We start from the raw sequence: 18,578 nt of genomic DNA, 5'->3' as shown, positions 1-18,578 counted from the left end.
GGAATCAGGACTAATTAACCAATGCAATTACCTGGTTTACAAATGGTGGGCCTACTACATGGATAAAATTCTATTGCAGGCCAACATGGTAGGCTACACCCCAGTAAGCATAAGGTGATGTTTTTTGGACGTCTTTTTTTGGTCCTGTCTGGATATGTTTTTTTGTGTTTTACAAATGGTAGGCTTACCACATAGATGGGCTTTCATAAAATGCAATATCAGACAACACTGTAAGCTACACCTTAGTAAGCACGGACCGACGCCGACGCCTTTTGGACGTATTTTTTTGGTACAGGACCGACGCCTTTTAGACGTCTATGTTTGGTTCAGATTTTGTCCGGTCTAGACCAGCCTTAATTTGGCCCAAACATAGATGTCTATAAATGACTTATTTTCAACTTTCATTCAGAACCAAAAATTAGCCTGATTTCAACATCCAGAAAATACATATTTTGAACGTTTGTAAAATATGTATTTTCACCATCATGAAAATAAGTATTTTCAATTTTCATTTTTTGGTCTCACCTATGGCGGCAGAACGGCAAGGACCGGCCCTGCTTATTTGGTTGAGAGGGCTCAGATAGAACATGTCAGCATGCTTCAACGCCTACATGGTGACCCGAAGGAGGGACATGATAGAGACAATGTTGCTTTGTGCAAAATCACAGCTGTGGTGAACATATACTCAACATAAACCATTTAATCAATGTGTCCCCAAGTTAAAACAATCAAAACAATCATGGCCAGTCATGTTGGAGCCTAAGGGCAACACTGCCATCCTGACTGTGGTCAACCAGTTTTCCAAGGCCGCCCACTTCATTCCTCTCCCCAAACTACCCTTGGCCAAGGAGACGGCCCAGCTCATAGTGCAGAACATCTTCCGGATCCATGGACTGCCTGTGGACATGGTCTTCAACCGGGGTCCTCAGTTCTTGTCCCAGTTTTGGAAGGCGTTCTGCACCCTCATTGGGTCGTTGGCCAGCCTGTCCTCTGGGTTCCACACCCAGTCCAATGGCCAGTCGGAGCGAGCCAACCAGGACCTTGAGACAACTCTGCGTTGCCTGGTCTCCGCCAACCCCACCACCTGGAGCCAGCAGCTTGTGTAGGTGGAATACGCACGCAACACCCTTCCCTGCTCTGCCACGGGCCTATCGCCCTTTGAATGTTCTCTGGGGTATCAGCCCCCGCTCTTCCCCGAGCAGGAGGAAGAGGTCGGCGTACCTTCTGCCCAGATGTTTGTCTGCCGCTGTCGTTGTACCTGGAGGAGAGCCCGGTCGGCCCTCCTCAAGACCACCTCCAGGCATCGACGACAAGCGGATCGCCATCGGACCCCCGGCTCCCCGGTATCGTCTTGGGCAGAAGGTATGGCTATCCACCCGGGATCTGCCCCTCCGGGTGGAATCCCGCAAACTCTTTCCCCCCCTGATTTATTGGCCCGTTTACCATCTCTAAAATTATTAGTCCCTCTGCTGTTCGTCTTCTGTTGCCCCGTACCCTTCAAATACACCCCACCTTTCATGCGTACTGAGTTAAACCCATGTCTCACAGCCCTTTGTCTCCTGTTTCCATTTATACCGGTGTTCTCTGTTTGTCTGTTGCCAGTTCGTCTTGTTTGTCTAGTCAACCAGCATTTTTTGTATTCATCTCCTGCTTTTCCCCAGTCTCTCTTTTCTCGTCCTCCTGGTTTTAACCCTTGCCTGTCCTGACCCTGTGTCACGACTTCCGCCGAAGTTGGTCCCTCTCCTTGTTCGGGCAGCGTTCGGCGGTCGAAGTCGCCGACCTTTTAGCCATCGCTGATCCTCTTTTCATTTTCCTTTGGTTTTGTCTTGTCTTGTATCACACCTGGTTCCAATCCCATTCATTACATGTTGTGTATTTAACCCTCTGTTCCCCCTCATTGTCTTTGTCGGTGATTGTTTGTTTGTAAGCATTGTGCAAGATATGCTCTGGTGTGTGACGAGTTTTGTACCCACTTGTTTTATTTTGTATATTTTGGTTTTCAGAGTTTTTGAGCACTTATTAAACTGCTCCGTTTTATACCAAGTTCGATCTCCTGCGCCTGACTTCCCTGCCACCAGCACGCACCCTTACACTCTGAGCCCGCCCGCCTGACCACTCTGCCTGCCCTGAGCCTGCCTGCAGTCCTGTACCTTTGCCCCTGTTGCTGTAATAAACATTGTTACTTCGACAAGGTCTGCATCTGGGTTTTACCTTATTCTGATAATAGCTCTGTCTTTGAATTTTAAGAGTGGTTACATTTCTCCATCCCCATTCCTTTGCTTTTCATCGAAACAGGCCAGGGCATAGATAACGCTTTATTATTGTTTCAACTGCTGATTTCCCCTTTAAGTTAGCCTATTTCTAATGAAAAAACTGCAATGTTGTAGACCAAGTGTAAATCAAATTCACAGTGATGCCTGTTGCGTCATCGGGGAATCCCCTATCTCATGCGTCACGCAAAGAATTTACCCAAACGATCGGAAACAGTCTTTCACCATTTGCCAACCACTTGATGATTCTGCCGCACTATTAGGCTATTACTGTATGTCCATGTTGTTTACGACTGTGCTGTAGATCAATAATATTTATTTGTGAAACAGCACCCAAATAACTTTTCTAGTACAATAAAAGGAGATTAATTAAATTGAAGGTTAGGCTAGCAGCATAGCCTATAGAAGCATACAGCTCACCTCACACATTTCTGTGACTGACCAGGAAGAATGGTAGGCTATGTGGTCCTCCGTTTTTATTAAATAGGCTCATTTTAGACAGGTGCATCTTATTGAAAAGTGGGCAAATAAAATCCGAAAATGAAAGGGTTACTAAGCAAACCTCAGTCTTTCAGGCCCCCGCCTCCCACATCTCCAATTTGAAAGCCGCCTCTCTACTGGGAGAGAGGAAAGCTCTTTTTCGGTCAGATGGCGTCCGCCCCCAGGTTTCTCGCACCCACACAACCAGCAAAAAGGCAGCCAGCAACCAATACGGTTCGCCGGGGGGAAGATAACTGCCAACGAATTCAGACGAGTTATGGGATTTAGCTGGTGTCAACAGCAGTCAGAAGTGAGAAAGATAACGATTGTACAGGGAAATAAAGCGATTATATAAATACATTTAAGGCATTTACAATAGGTTGTGTACAATAGCTTTTTAAAAAGTGTGTATTTATCAAATCTCTTACATTGATGGAAACTTAGTTAACGGGACTGGATGGCACTTAAAAAAAGAGTCGTCGAGGGATGAGACTTTCGATAAGGTAAAAAGTGAGATAACAATTAGGATTGCTGATATAACTTTATTTTTTTTAGATAATCTAGCCTATTACGAGGTTCAACAGATTGCGCGAAAACTGGATTCGGGTCACTCAGTGCGCGCAGGTCCCCTCTGCCAATTCAGCCATCGGACGATTTGAACGAGGTGAGAGATTATGCTGGAGTTATTTACATTTTTATGATGAAATATTACATTTCACATGCGTGTTTAGTTCCGTAGGAAGATGGATCGTCTGGTATTGCCTTGCACTATGGATGTTCGCTTAATACTATTGTCATTGTTTTTTAAAATTGTCATTGTTTTTTAAATTATTATTTTCGTAACCGTCGCTTTGTGCATCATATGAACTCGCAAATTCTGTCCTCATAAGAACAGACGAACTATTTTTAACAAACTATTTTTTAATTCTCAGATCTTGAAAAAACAAAACAATTGTGTATGTCTAAACTGTACATTTTTCCAATGACAATGCCATGCGTAATTGGAGAACACATCCTGCATATTTGAGGTATAGAGGATTGGGCACCCACACGTGAAGTGTTGTCAAATATGATCATCAATAATAATAAACTATCAGGAAAAGTAGGCTCTTGTACGCTAGTATAAGTCTCTCATGTGTAATTTGGGTTCAAATAAAAAATGGTATGGATTTAGTGTTTTCTTATTCAAGACATCTGATTGATATTGACGTCATGTGTTCTTATATGAGACATTCTGCAACATAACAGATAGTCAAAAGATGTGACAAATTTCTCAGTACATTTATTGCATTCATTGCGAGTAGGTAAGCGTCTTGACGCATGTGCTGTGTATGCCTCAGACATTGATACATAAACATGCATCAAAGATGGTTGAGCATTAGGCAAAAACTGGTGAGACAGACAGACATACAGTGCCTTCAGAAAGTATTCCCACCCCTTAACTTTTTCCAATTGTTCTTGTTATAGTCTGAATTTAAAATGGATTCAATTGAGATTTTGTGTCACTGATCTACACACATTACCCCATAATGGGGAAAGGGGAATTATGTTTTTAGAAATGTTTACGAATTAATAAAAAATGAAAAGCTGAAATGTCTTGAGTCAATAAAGCCCCGTCTGCATTGGCACTTTGAAATCAACCCTGTTGGCATGACTTTGGTAGGCCATCTCAAATTGCGTTTCCACTGCCTCCAAAAATAAGAAATTATGTCATGTTGCTAGGTAGCTAATATGTGACTGCAGCTGTATTCGCTAATGTTGCTAGCAAGATGTTGAAGAATTTAATTCACCCTCACCATGCTGTAACTAGCGTTATATATATATATTTATATCTGATTGAGTCTGGCTTGCTGACGTTAGCGAGCTAGCTAAATTATCAGCGTCGTCACTAGCACAACAGGCTAGCTAGCTTAATTCCTTGTTTGCCATCACATTGGCTATTAGCTAGCTAGCTAACCAAGCAAACCAGACGACAGGTTTGATATGATGTAGCTAGCTAGCTTTCAATACGACCTGGCCAGCAAAAATTCCCGCCAGCTAGCTAGCTTATTTCAACTCTGATTTGCTAGCATTTGAGGGCTGACTGTTCTCATAAAAGTTTGTGTAGTGCAAAAAATGAATGAAGGACCCAGCTATGGTGCTAATTCGTGTCATGTCTGACAACTGCAGTACTGCTTATCTAAGTGCTAGCTAACAGCAACATGCCCAGACGAGTTAGCTACATTGTGTCAGCATCCAGCGGTGATCAGTTTGGTGGTTGCATAGTAACGGCTCCACCAGCCCGAATTCTAATCGAGCTGGCACTTGTTGTGAAACTGGGCTGCACTGGCCCAGGTTTCCTTAGACACAGCTCGAATTTGGTACTTCCATTCGAAACAGCTCGAATTTTGCCATCACGGGGCATAAGTGGGGCGTTGCTTTATCTTGGCCTGGTCGCAGTTGTAAATGAGAACTTTTTCTCAACTAGCCTACCTGGTTAAATAAAGGTGAAATAAAATAAAACATAAAAATTAAGTATTCAACACCTTTGTTAAGGCAAGCCTAAAAAAATATTTGCTTAACAAGTCACATAATAAATTGCATGGTGCAATAATAGGGTACACCCCATTCCTGCAGTCATCTGACCAAATCGCCCTCTAGTGGCCTCATGTGTGGAATGTTATTAATATTTTTCATAATTTCATAATTAATACACTTTTTTTACACAGGAAATGCCAAATGTCTTCTGTGATGTATATAAAGTGTCATATTGGGATGCAAACAAAAAATGTAATACATTTCAACTCCATATCTGACAGATTTCTTTTTTTTAAAGCCCATAACCATGTGTGTGAGGTTTATACTTTTGTTTCAAAGTAGATTTGTTTAAGACTACCAAGAACACACAGATTTTGCAGTAAAAGTTTAACATGATTTTTGAATGACTACCTCGTCCTTGTACCCCACACATACAATTATCTGCAAGGTCCCTCAATCGAGCAGTGAATGTCAAACACAGATTCAACCACAAAGACCCGGGAAGATTTCCAATGCCTTGCAATGAAGGGCACTTATTTGTAGATTTAAAAAAACAAGCAGACATTGAATATCTCTTTGAGCCTGGGGAAGTTATTAATTACACTTTGGATGGTCTATCAATACACCCAGTCACTACAAAGGTATAGGCATCCTTCCTAACTCAGAGGAAGGAAATCCTGCAGGGATTTAACAATGAGGCCAATGGTGACTTTAAAACAGTTATAGTTTAATGGCTGTGATAGGAGAAAACTGAGGATGGAAAAACAACATTGTAGTTACTCCACAATACTAACCTACATGACAGAGTGAGAAGTAGGAAGCCTGTACAGAATAGAAATATTCCAAAACATGCATCCTGTTTGCAATAAAGCACTAAAGTAAAACTGAAAAAAATGTGGCAGAGGAATTCCCTTTGTGTCCTGTATACAAAGTGTTATGTTTGGGGAAATCCAACACATCACTGAGTACCACTCTTCATATTTTCATGCATGTTTGCAGCATGTTTTGGGTATGCTTGTCATCGACACGGACTAGGGAGTTTTTTAGGATAAAAATAAACAGAATAGCGCTAAGCACAGGAAAAATCCTAAAGGAAAACCTGGTTCAGTTTGCTTTCCAACAGATACTGAGAGACAAATTCCCCTTTCAGCAGGACAATAACCTAAAACACAAGGCCAAATATACACTGGAATTGCTTACCAAGACGCATTGAATGGATATTGAGTGGCCTAGTTACAGTTTTGACTAAAATCGGCTTGAAAATCTTTGGTAAGATTTGAAAATGGCTGTCTAGCAGTGATCAACAACCAGCTTTACAGAGCTTGAAGAACTTAAAAATGATTAATGTGCAAATATTGTACAATCCAGGTGTGCAAAGCTCTTAGAGACTCACAGAAAGACTCACAGCTGTAATCGCTGCCAAAGTTGATTCTAACATGTATTGACTCAGGGGTGTGAATACTTAGTTAAAGTTAGAAGTTTACATACACCTTAGCCAAATACATTTAAACTCAGTTTTTCACAATTCCTGACATTTAATCCTAGTAAAATTCCCTGTTTTAGGTCAGTTAGGATCACCACTTTATTTTAAGAATGTGAAATGTCAGAATAATAGGAGATAATTATTTATTTCAGCATTTATTTATTTCATCACATTCCCAGTGGGTCAGAAGTTTACATACACTCAATTAGTATTTGGTAGCATTGCCTTTAAATTGTTCAACTTGGGTGAAACATTTCAGGTAGCCTTCCACAAGCTTCCCACAATAAATTGGGGGAATTTTGGCACATTCCTCCTGACAGAGCTGGTGTAACGGAGTCAGGTTTGTAGGCCTCCTTGCTCACAAACACTTTTTCAGTTCTGCCCACATATTTTCTATGGGATTGTGATGGCCAGTCCAATACCTTGACTTTGTTGTCCTTAAGCCATTTTGCCACAACTTTGGAAGTATGCTTGGGATCATTGTCCAATTGGAAGACCCATTTGCGACCAAGCTTTAACTTCCTGCCTGATGTCTTGAGATGTTGCTTCAATGCCTCCCCCTTTTTCCACCAAACATAATGATGGTCATTATGGCCAAACAGTTCTATTTTTGTTTCATCAGACCAGAGGACATTTCTCCAAAAAGTATGATCTTTGTCCCCATGTGCAGTTGCAAACCGTAGTCTGTCGTTTTTATGGAGGTTTTGGAGCAGTGGCTTCTTCCTTGCTGAGCGGCCTTTCAGGTTATGTCGATATAGGACTCATTTTACTGTGGATATAGATACTTTTGTACCTGTTTCCTCCAGCATCTTCACAAGGTCCTTGTTCTGGGATTGATTTGCACTTTTTGCACCAAAGTACGTTCATCTCTAGGAGACAGAACGCGTCTCCTTCCTGAGTGGTATGAAGGCTGCGTGGTCCCATGGTGTTTATACTTGCGTACTATTGTTTGTACAGAGGAACGTGGTACCTTCAGATATTTGGAAATTGCTCCCAAGGATGAACCAGACTTGCGGATATCTAAAATTTTTCCTTTTGATTTTCCTATGATGTCAAGCAAGGAGGCACTGAGTTTGAAGGTAGGCCTTGAAATACATCCACAGTCACACCTCCAATTGACTCAAATGATGTCAATTAGCCCATCAGAAGCTTCTAAAGCCATGACATCATTTTCTGGAATTTTCCAAGCTGTTTAAAGGCACAGTCAACTTAGTGTATGTAAACTTCTGACCCACTGGAATTGTGATACAGTGAATTATAAGTGAAATAATCTGTCTGTATACAATTGTTGGAAAAATTACTTGTGTCATGCACAAAGTAGATATCCTAAACGACTTGCCAAAAGTATAGTTTGTTAACAAGAAATTTGTGGAGTGGTTGAAAAACGAGTTTTAATGACTCCAACGTAAGTGTATGTGAACTTCCAACTTCAACTGTATGTTTATACAGTATTTCCGTATTTAATTTTCAATACATTTGTAAAAATGTGAAAAAACATGTTTTCACTTTGTCGTTCTGGGGTATTGTGTATAGATGGGTGAGAAAAAATATATTTAATGCATTTTTTATTCAAGCTGTAACAGCAAAATGTGGAATAAGTCAAGGGATAAGAATCATTTCTGAAGGCATTGTATAAATTCACAGACAGACAGACAGACAGACATGTGACAGACATGTCTCTCTCTTTTCTCTTATCCCCCTCTCCTTCTCGCTCTCTCTCTTCTCTCTATCTTCCTCCCTCCTTCTCTCTCCCTCTCTTTGCCTCCCTCTTTCTCTCTCTCTACCTCTTTATCTCCCCATCCTTCTCTTCTTTCTCCCTCCCCCTTCTTTCACCCTTCTACCCCTCCCCCTCTCTTTCCCTCCCCTCTCTCTCTCCTTCCCTTCCTGTATCTCGTAACAGACAGACAGACAGACAGACAGACAGACAGACAGACAGACAGACAGACAGACAGGCAGGCAGGCAGGCAGGCAGGCAGGCAGGCAGGCAGGCAGGCAGGCAGTTTTAAGTTTCACGTCAATACTTTTTTTTTTTTACTGACATTGTCTTCAGAATTCATTTTAACAAGACTCTTAGTTTCTAGAACTGCAAGACCATTGTGTCCAATGGAGGTAAAAAAAATATTTTGGGTCGATTGACTTTAACTTTCATATGCCGGGTCATGGCGGTCCCCCGGTCAGGTGTAGGCTTGTGTTCATCGGGAGCGTCTGCTGAATGATCCCATATGTGAATTGTGTTTCTAGGATCAACCGCCGATTTCACTCAAAAACACATGAACCCTACCTTTCTGCCATGTAGTGGGGGTAGGGGCAAATAAATGTATTGTTAATTGGATTAGGGTTAGGGTGATATCTAGGGCCTAACACTAACTCTAGCTTCATGTCCACATCCCGTTTCAACCCTTAACCTAACCAAAACCCTTTTCCAAGGGTGCTATCTAGAACCTAAAAGGGGTTATTTGGCTGTCCCTATAGGAGGACCCTTTGAAGAACCCATTTTGGTTCCAAGTAGAACCCCTTTGGTTCCAGGTAGAACCCTTTTGAGTTCCATGTAGAACCTTTTACACAGAGGGTTCTTCATGGAACCCAAAATAGTTCTACCTGGAACCAAAAAGTTCTCCTATGGGGATAGCCGTAGAACCCTTTTGGAACCCTTTTTTTTAAGAGTATAACCCTAGCTTCATGTCCACTCCTGGCTCAACCCTACACTAACCCTCACTTCATCTCCACATATTGGCTCAACCGTAACCGTAACCCTAGCCATAACCCTAACTTCTTGTCCACATCCAACCTCAACCCTAACCATAGCTCCAACCCCATGGCTAGGTTTAGGGTTGAGCCAAGGTGTGGACATGAAGCTAGGGTTAGGTTTATGGTTGAGGTTAGAGTCTGTCTGTCTGCCTGAATATCCTTTTGCATTGAATGCAATGTATTGACTTGTGTCAATTCACTTGACGCATATCTATGCCTCAATATCATGTCTGTGCTTTGAGAGAGGAGAGAGAGATAGGTGGAGATGGGAGAGAGAAAGACAGATGAGAGTGGGGAAGGGGAGAGAGGGAGATGGTGAAGGAGGGAAGGGAGCGAGGAGGGAGCGATGGATGAGAGGGGGGTAGGGAGGGAAAGAAGCAGGGAGAGAGAATGGAGTGGGGAGGAAGGATTATTCCATGTAGCAAACAAATTAATAAAGCATTCTGTCCACACAACACAATACATCATAACTGTTTTCTCCTTTCATTGATGAGACATTTATTAAACTTAAGTGGAGTCTTGAGTAACTCTCCTCCGGTCTGTTCCTTCTTTCCTGTCTACAGTCCTACGCCATGTCTCTGCCGCGTATGCTGGGCGAGCTGCAGCTGTACCGGGTGCTGCAGAGGGCCAACCTGTTGGCCTACTACGACACCTTCATCCAGCAGGGCGGTGACGACTTGCAGCAGCTCTGTGAGGCTGCAGAGGATGAGTTCCTGGAGATCATGGCGCTGGTCGGCATGGCGACCAAGCCACTGCACGTGCGCCGTCTACAGAAGGCCCTCCGCGACTGGGCAGCCAACCCGGCCCTCTTCAACCAGCCCCTGGCCAACGTGCCCCTGGGCGGCATCCCGCTGTTCAAGGTGGACGGAACGGGTGCCAGCGGAACCGCCGCCAGCGGACCCAGGAAGTCCCTGAGCAATGGGCAGCCGGGGTCGCCATTCGACAGGGAGGACAGGGCGTGCCTCACCCCTATGCACAGCGGGAGCCCCAGAAGCCCCTGCTCCCGGGCCTCGCCACAGCCCCCGGACACCCACTACAGGGGCAAGCTGTCCCCAATGGACCCGCACTGGCTCAGCCCAGAGCCGGATGGGAACAGTGTCTCGGTGTCTGCCTCAGGGGTGGACGAGGAGCAGCCCAGCCCACCTCTACTCCCCACTCGTACCCCAGGTCCCTCCACGCCCGCAGCCTCCTCCTCCTCCCTCTCCGCGGTGGTCCTCTCAGCCTGGCCTGGGGGCCAGCTGGACGGGGAGACGGCACGGGCAGTGGGGGAGAGCGTAGACAGGCTCCTGAGGACCCTGCCCAGGTCGGACCCCAGAGAGGTGAAAACACTCCTTAGGATGAACAAGAAGATGGCCAAGACGGTGGGCCACATCTTCAAGATGGCACCCCAGGACATGGCCAAGGAGGAGGAGATCCGCAAGTACAGCCTCATCTACGGCCGCTTCGACTCCAAGAGGAGGGAGGGCAAGCAGCTCACACACCACGAGGTGAGGGCATCAGTGTTTCCACTAATAAGAGTTATCTGTGTACTAGTATATGTGAGGCTTGAGCATTCCCACTGGGCACAGACGTCAGTTCAACATCTAGTTTTGAATTGTCAAGTAACCTGAATTCAATGTGAAATCAATCAAAAATGTCACCATGTCATTAGATTTAGGTTAAAAGTTGGGTGAAAAAAAACACGAAATTACGTTGATTACTTTTTTCAAATCCAATCAGTTTTCCACGTTGCTTCAACGTCATCACATTAAATGTTTTTGTTCAAATGACCTGGAAACAATGTTGATTCAACCAGTTTTTGCCCAGTGGGTTGTATAATTTTTTTAAATCATAGTGTTCATATCATTCTAATGTTCTCTTTCCCCTCTCACCTTATTTGATGTCCTCCTCATGTTCAGCTGATCATCAATGAAGCGGCCGCCCAGTTCTGTATGCGTGACAACGCTCTGCTTCTGCGACGGGTAGAGCTCTTCTCATTGGCTAGACAGGTGGCAAGAGAATGCGCCTACACCTCCACACTCAAGCATGCCAGGTAAGGGCATGAGGTTCCACTGTTTAGGGGCTTCCCCACCCCCGTCTGATGACCTTCCCACCCTCTCACCTTCTGTCTCTTCCTCTACAACTAGGCTGTGTCCCCTATGGGCCCTGGTCAAAAGTAGTGCACTACATACAGCTGTCGGATCTTAATTTGATCACTCTTTTGTTGCTGAGAATTTTCCTGCATAGCAGAAAAGCTAACTTTTAGTGTATTTGAGTTTTAAAAAGGCATCTAAAGTTAGACATTTCCACTTAGAAAATTCTGACTTGATTTTCCCCAATGAAAAATTAATCAACCCCTACAAAAATGTCCATTCATTATAATCCACATAATAATTCACATTTCCTGTTGCTGCAGGATTATGTTCCTGCTGAAGCAAACTGGCTCAAATTAAGATGCTACATCTGTAGGGATTAGGGTGCCATTTGGGACGCACCCAGGGAAACCCAAATATAGAGAGACTTATGCACTTAGCACACATAGCTAAGGCTGGCCAAGGTCATGCTACTCGTCAGACAGCACTGCAGTTAGTGCATCCGCTCCAAAACAAAGTCATACTTTGTGATCAGCTAAATGAAAGCACTTTCAAAAACTCAAGCGTCTCATATAATCAATAAGATTTTTTAAATATCTTTCAAAATCAATGAATAATGTATGTGTTTACTGTTAGTCACATCGCCTCAAGTTTTGGTTACACAACATCAGTTTTTATATACTGAACAAAAATATGAATGCAACATGCAACAATTTCTAAGATTTTACTGAGTTACAGTTCATAGAAGGAAATCAGTCAATTTAAATACATTTATTAGGCCATAATTTATGGATTTCACATGACTGGGCAGGGGAGCCAGGCCCAGCCAATAAGAATGAGTTTTTTCCCACAAAAGGGCTTTATTACAGAAAGAAATATTCCTCAATTTCATCAGCTGACGGGTGGCTAGTCTCAGACGACCCTGCAGGTAAAGAAGCCGGATATGGAGGGCCTAGGCTGACGTGGTTACATGTAGTCTGCGGTTGTGAGGCCGGTTGGACGTACTGCCAAATTCTCTAAAACGAAGTTGGAGGCGGCTTATGGTAGAGAAATGAACATTACATTCTCTGGCAAAAGCTGTGGTGGACATTCATGCAGTCAGCATGCCAATTGCACGCTCCCTCAAAACTTGAGACATCTGTGGCATTGTGTTGTGTAACAAAACTGCACATTTTAGTAGCCTTTTATTGTCCCCAGCACAAGGTGCACCTGTGTAATGATCATGCTGTTTAATCAGCTTCTTGATATGCCATACCTGTCAGGTGGATGGATTATCTTGACAAAGGAGAAATGCTCACTAACGGTTGTGTAAACAAATTTGTCCACAAAATTGGAGAGAAATAAGATTTTTGTGCAAATAGAACATTTCTGGGATTTTTTATTTTAGCTCATGAAACATGGGACCAACACTTTGCATTTTAATTGGATGTAATGAGCTACTACTTGCTAATGAACTAACAGACAGCAGGATCAACTGAATCCTGGAATTTGCACAAGAGGATTGCTCTTTTACTTTATTATTTATTTCTGTTATTACAGAACAAGTGCAGATGACTGCAGTTTACCATCCCAAAAGAGAGTGAAACATGAGGTGAGTGGGCTAAAGTTTCTGAACCCCTAACAAGAAAGATTAAAACTATATCAAACTCTATCTCAATCTGTTTAAATTAGTCAGTGTGTGTACAAAAGCTGTTTTGTCAACGTAATATTAGTACCATGTTGATCCATACAGCATTGGTCGACAATGAATAAGCTGTAATTAGAATAAATCAATGAAATTGCAAAAATTCATACACTGCAATTTATACCATGGATACTTTTCAATCAGCCCTATACTATATATCAATTTATGCCATTAGTACATTTCAGTAGTAATTGCATTGTAACACACACACTATGATGTTTGGTGTGTGTTTCAGGTGATAGTGTCAGAGTGTGTGTCCTCCCTCCATGGTGTGGAGGGTTCAGAGGGCGTGTCCCAGAGGGCTGACGAGGACAGCTTATCAGGAGAAAGTCTGGACAGCTTAACACAAGGTACCGTTGAAGTCGGAAGTTTACCTACACTAAGGTTGGAGTCATTAAAACTTGTTTTTCAACCACTCCACAAATTTCTTGTTAACAAACTATAGTTTTGGCAAGTCGGTTAGGACATTTACTTTGTGCATGACACAAGTAATTTTTCCAATAATTGTTTACAGACAGGTTTCACTTATAATTCACTGTATCACAATTCCAGTGTGTCAGAAGTTTACATACACTAAGTTGACTGTGCCTTTAAACAGCTTTGAAAATTCCAGAAAATTATGTCATGGCTTTAGAAGCTTCTGATAGGCTAATTGACATCATTTGAGTCAATTGGAGGTGTGCCTGTGGATGTATTTCAAGGCCTAACTCAGTGCCTTTTTGCTTGACATCATGGGAAAATCAAAAGAAATCAGCAAAGACCTCTGAAGGTACCACGTTCATCTGTACAAACAATAGTACGCAAGTATTAACACCATGGGACCACGCAACCGTCATACCGCTCAGGAAGAAGACACATTCTGTCTCCTAGAGATGAACGTACTTTGGTGTGAAAAGTGCAAATCAATCCCAGAACAACAGCAAAGGACCTTGTGAAGATGCTGGAGGCAACAGGTACAAAAGTATCTATATCCACAGTAAAACGAGTCCTATATCGATATAACCTGAAAGGCCGCTCAGCAAGGAAGAAGCCACTGCTCCAAAACCGCCATAAAAAAGCCAGACTACGGTTTGCAACTGCACATGGGGACAAAGATCGTACTTTTTGGAGAAATGTCCTATGGTCTGATGAAACAAAAATAGAACTGTTTGGCCATAATGGCCATTGTTATGTTTGGAGGAAAAAGGGAAATTCTTGCAAGCCGAAGAACACCATCCCAACTGTGAAGCACGGGGGTGGCAGCATCATGTTGTGGGGGGTGCTTTGCTGCAGGAGGGACTGGTGCACTTCACAAAATAGATGGCATCGTGAGGAAGGGAAATGATGTGGATATATTGAAGCAACATCTCAAGACATCAGTCAGGAAGTTAAAGCTTGGTCGCAAATGGGTCTTCCAAATGGACAATGACCCCAAGCATACTTCCAAAGTTGTGGCAAAATGGCTTATGGACAACAAAGTCAAGGTATTGGAGTGGCCATCACAAAGCCCTGACCTCAATCCTATAGAAAATTTGTGGGCAGAACTGAAAAAGTGTGTGCGAGCAAGGAGGCCTACAAACCTGACTCAGTTACACCAGCTCTGTCAGGAGGAATGGGCCAAAATTCACCCAATTTATTGTGGGAAGCTGGTGGAAGGCTATCTGAAACGTTTGACCCAAGTTGAACAATTTAAAGGGAATGCTACCATATACTAATTGAGTGTATGTAAACTTCTGAACCACTCGGAATGTGATGAAAGAAATAAAAGCTGAAATAATCACTCTCTCTACTATTATTTTGACATTTCACATTCTTAAAATAACGTGGTGATCCTAACTGACCTAAGACAGGGAATTTTTACAAGGATTAAATGTCAGGAATTGTGAAAAACTGAGTTTTAAATGTATTTGGCTAAGGTGTATGTAAACTTCCGACTTCAACTGTACATACAGTGTCCAGATCCAAATATATTTTCTTTAACACTAGTATGTATATCAGCTCAAGTCAGTAAGTCTTGCATGTAAATACAGTAATTGTTGAACACATTTAGCGCTGATCTTGTACAGTAAGTGTCACTTAATCATATTTCATTCCCAGACATTCTTTATGTGTTTCTCTAAATGTCACAGAGCCCCACTGACTACAAAGCACTATTGACAATAGTTCATGTTTTCTGTAGTGTCCAGCTATGTCCCAAATGGTACCCCATTCTCTATATAGAGCCCTATGGGCCCTGGTCAAAAGTAGTACATTACATAGGGAATAGGATGCCAATCTTGACGCAGCCGCAGTCTTGTCAAGAAGCAGCTATATGTGATTGGTTCAAAATGGCATTCACACCTAACCCTGTCTGTCCTAATAGACGTAGCCTCACAGTGCAACCAATCTCCATCCCCCCGCCCCCCCACCGACACCTCCATCCCTGCAAACTGGAGTCGCCATCTCATGCAACAAACGCTCATGGATGAGGGGCTGCGATTGGCTAAGATGGTGTCACATGACCGAGCTGGCAAGATCAGCCTTAGGTCAGAGGGGACACATACCACAGGTGACTTTCTGAGTAATGGCTTACAAACGTTATCATGCAAGAGTTATCATGCTAACACTCTTAAAGTGATAGTCTGACTTTTTCAGGCCTAAAAATTGGTGTTATGTTGAGACGAGTCCATCCCACAACATTTGTTGTGTAGATTCGGCTACATGTCTCTATCTCAAATGAATAGGAAAGATAGGCATTGTCTCATTTCATAATTTTTAAACGGTGCCTATCTTTCCTATTCATTTGAGTTTGAGACATACAGTAGAATCGAGCTAAATCAACGCAACAAATGTCCTGGGACATTGACTGGGACATTGTCTCCTGATATTAAACCACTTTCGAGGTATGAAAACATTTGACAAACTTACATTATCACTTTAACATACTGCCCCTGTAGCCAGTAATGTTGTCTAGGGTGATGCCTCCCACTATCCAGAGCTGTTTCTCTAGCTGGGACTGGAGAATAGGGAAAGGAGAGAAATTAGTTGGGGGATAGAGAAGGGAGGCTGAGGAGGGAGCATCCAGCTACAGTTTAGATTAAAAAGTCATACTGAAAGTTGACATGGATGTTAGTACAGTCAAATTGCCATGAGGTCTTCTAGCATATGTTAATAATAGCAACACTTAAAATGATTGTACTTAACCCTTGCCCTATCACATCTTGTCACTCATCATTAAAATGTAAAAGTGAAGCCATTGAGATGTTAATAAAGCTACTGTGCAGTAGTACTGGGCTGTCACAGTAGGCAGGGTGGAGAAGATACAGGGAGACAGAGAGAGAGTGGGAGAGAAAGAGTGGGAGATAGAAAGAAAGAGAGAAAGAATAATGGTGGGGGGCCAGAGGAAGTGCTGTGGGGGCAGTAGAAACGGAACCCCCCCTCCCCCCTCACTCCTCACCAGCTGACGTCACATTGTGTTAGGCGTGTGGGCTGAAGGGCGGGATGGATCGAGAGAGGGGGCTAAGAAGTGGGCGGTAATTGGAGGGGCGTTGCATTGACTCACCAGGCGACAGAGAACAAAAATAAAAACCTGTGGGCAGGGAAATGGCACAGGCTTTTTTTTCTACCTATTCCTCGACTTCTTAAGTAGAGGGGAAAAACAACCAAAATGACATGTTTCATCTCTCTATGACGTCGGTCTCCCTCTCACTTCCCCTCCGTCATCCGTTTTTCTTCTCACTCACCCTGGTTTCCTTCTCCATTTCTCTCACACTAACTCAAGGAAACATGACTTGTCTTCTCTGACTGTACTCCATCGACAGTATTATCCTATTAGCTTATAAGTGGGTTCAGATTTTGACATTTAAATTCAAGTTCTTGACATATTACATTTCAAATATTAAAGAGTGCTACCATAGTTGCATGGTGTTGTATTTCCCCTTGTATTATTTTGATTAAGTGAAGTACTCTATACCAATCAAATGTTCAGGGGGAGTAATAATGTATTGTCATCAAATTGTCTCAGTCGGCCATATAGGCTAACAGCCCTTATCGTTCCTCTTCCAGACTTTGAGGTCAAGGTGGAGAGAAGGGGCTCGATAGCAGTGTGCAGCAGCAGCAGCCCTGGCAGCACCAAAGATGACTCGGACCACGGGGGAAAGTAGTGAAACCAACCACTCATCATCTTGAGAACCCATCAACAACCCTGCCTCTCAGCTCCACTCAGATCTTGGAGGGCACAACTCAGCAGGCTTTCCATCTGTACTTCAACCATTGACACTTGGGAGTACTGGGGAGGGGAGGTGGAATGAATCATTCCAATCTAAATACATTTTGGATCCCAAATGACACCCAATTCTCTACATAGTGCACTACTTTTGATCAGAACTCTGGTCAAAAGCAGTGCATTATATAGGGAATAGGGTGTTATTTTGGACGGAGCCCATGATTGGCTGAATCGGGTGGTTCAGGGAGAGGTAAAGCATCATAAACCTTCTAATACTATGGCCTTCCAGTACTGAAATTGAGGGATAGGCACTCTACAACTTTACCTCTGTATATAGTGTGCCCAAACACTCCTGCGAGGGCATTAGCCACATGCATCCACAGGGCTACGGTAACACTTACACAAATGTAGGAGGTTTGTCACACACTGATGTGACAATGTCTCAGTTTGCCCACTTTGAACATAATCCCAATCCCCATAATCCCCTCCTCCCCCACCCCGCCCCCAGGACAATGGATGCAAAATGTTGATATCATGACTAACTTTTGGTGCTATTTTCGTTCTGTTGATACAAGGTTGTCACTGAGATTAGGATAAGTATCTGTTATGACACTACCGTTAAAGATTGGTTTTACAAAGTGTCACTATTTTGAGTGTTGACCGTTAGATGATAAAGGCAATGTGTACAGAGAAGATAATCAGGTTCAGAGGCCTTTTTCTTCCAATACTGCAGCAACTGTCACTGACATCCACTGAAACTATGTTAATTTAGAGGAGTGGGTTTGGATGTTAATATGTTAACACTATTGAGCCCTGAGATTATATTTGTTGGTGAACTCAACATTCTTTGATTTAACTTAATAAGGCTTAAAACAAGCAACAATAATTTGCATAACTCTTGAGGCAATTACTGAGTTAACAATGACAAGAATGCTCATCTCCCAATGTTATTTTTTTAATACAGTATGTATGTCGTATCAAACACTAAATTCTTTGATTATGGAGTTTTGGAGAATTCACTTTTTTTGGTAAGAATACATAGTCAGATGTTACTGGGAATGAATGTTTAAAAGAAAGGTGTTTGGATGGTTAGGAAATCAGGGAGAATCCAGGACATTACATTTTCTGCATCCGAAAAGGT

At 42.8% G+C, this 18,578-nt stretch overlaps 1 protein-coding gene across 1 annotated transcript; it reads left to right on the top strand.

The window, feature by feature from the left end:
* Positions 1-2,947: 2,947 nt before the first annotated feature.
* Positions 2,948-17,375, top strand: LOC120021387 (NGFI-A-binding protein 2-like). Its single transcript, XM_038965140.1, has 7 exons — positions 2,948-3,414; positions 10,062-10,985; positions 11,397-11,530; positions 13,110-13,161; positions 13,490-13,604; positions 15,596-15,781; positions 17,278-17,375. The coding sequence occupies exons 2-7, from the start codon at positions 10,071-10,073 to the stop codon at positions 17,373-17,375; spliced, it is 1,500 nt and encodes a 499-aa protein (XP_038821068.1). The 5' UTR covers positions 2,948-3,414; positions 10,062-10,070.
* The last annotated feature ends 1,203 nt before the right edge of the window (positions 17,376-18,578 follow it).

This window comes from Salvelinus namaycush, chromosome 2, assembly GCF_016432855.1.
Source record: "Salvelinus namaycush isolate Seneca chromosome 2, SaNama_1.0, whole genome shotgun sequence".
Taxonomy (NCBI): Eukaryota; Metazoa; Chordata; class Actinopteri; order Salmoniformes; family Salmonidae; genus Salvelinus; species Salvelinus namaycush.
This window is presented reverse-complemented; position numbering and strand designations above follow the sequence as displayed.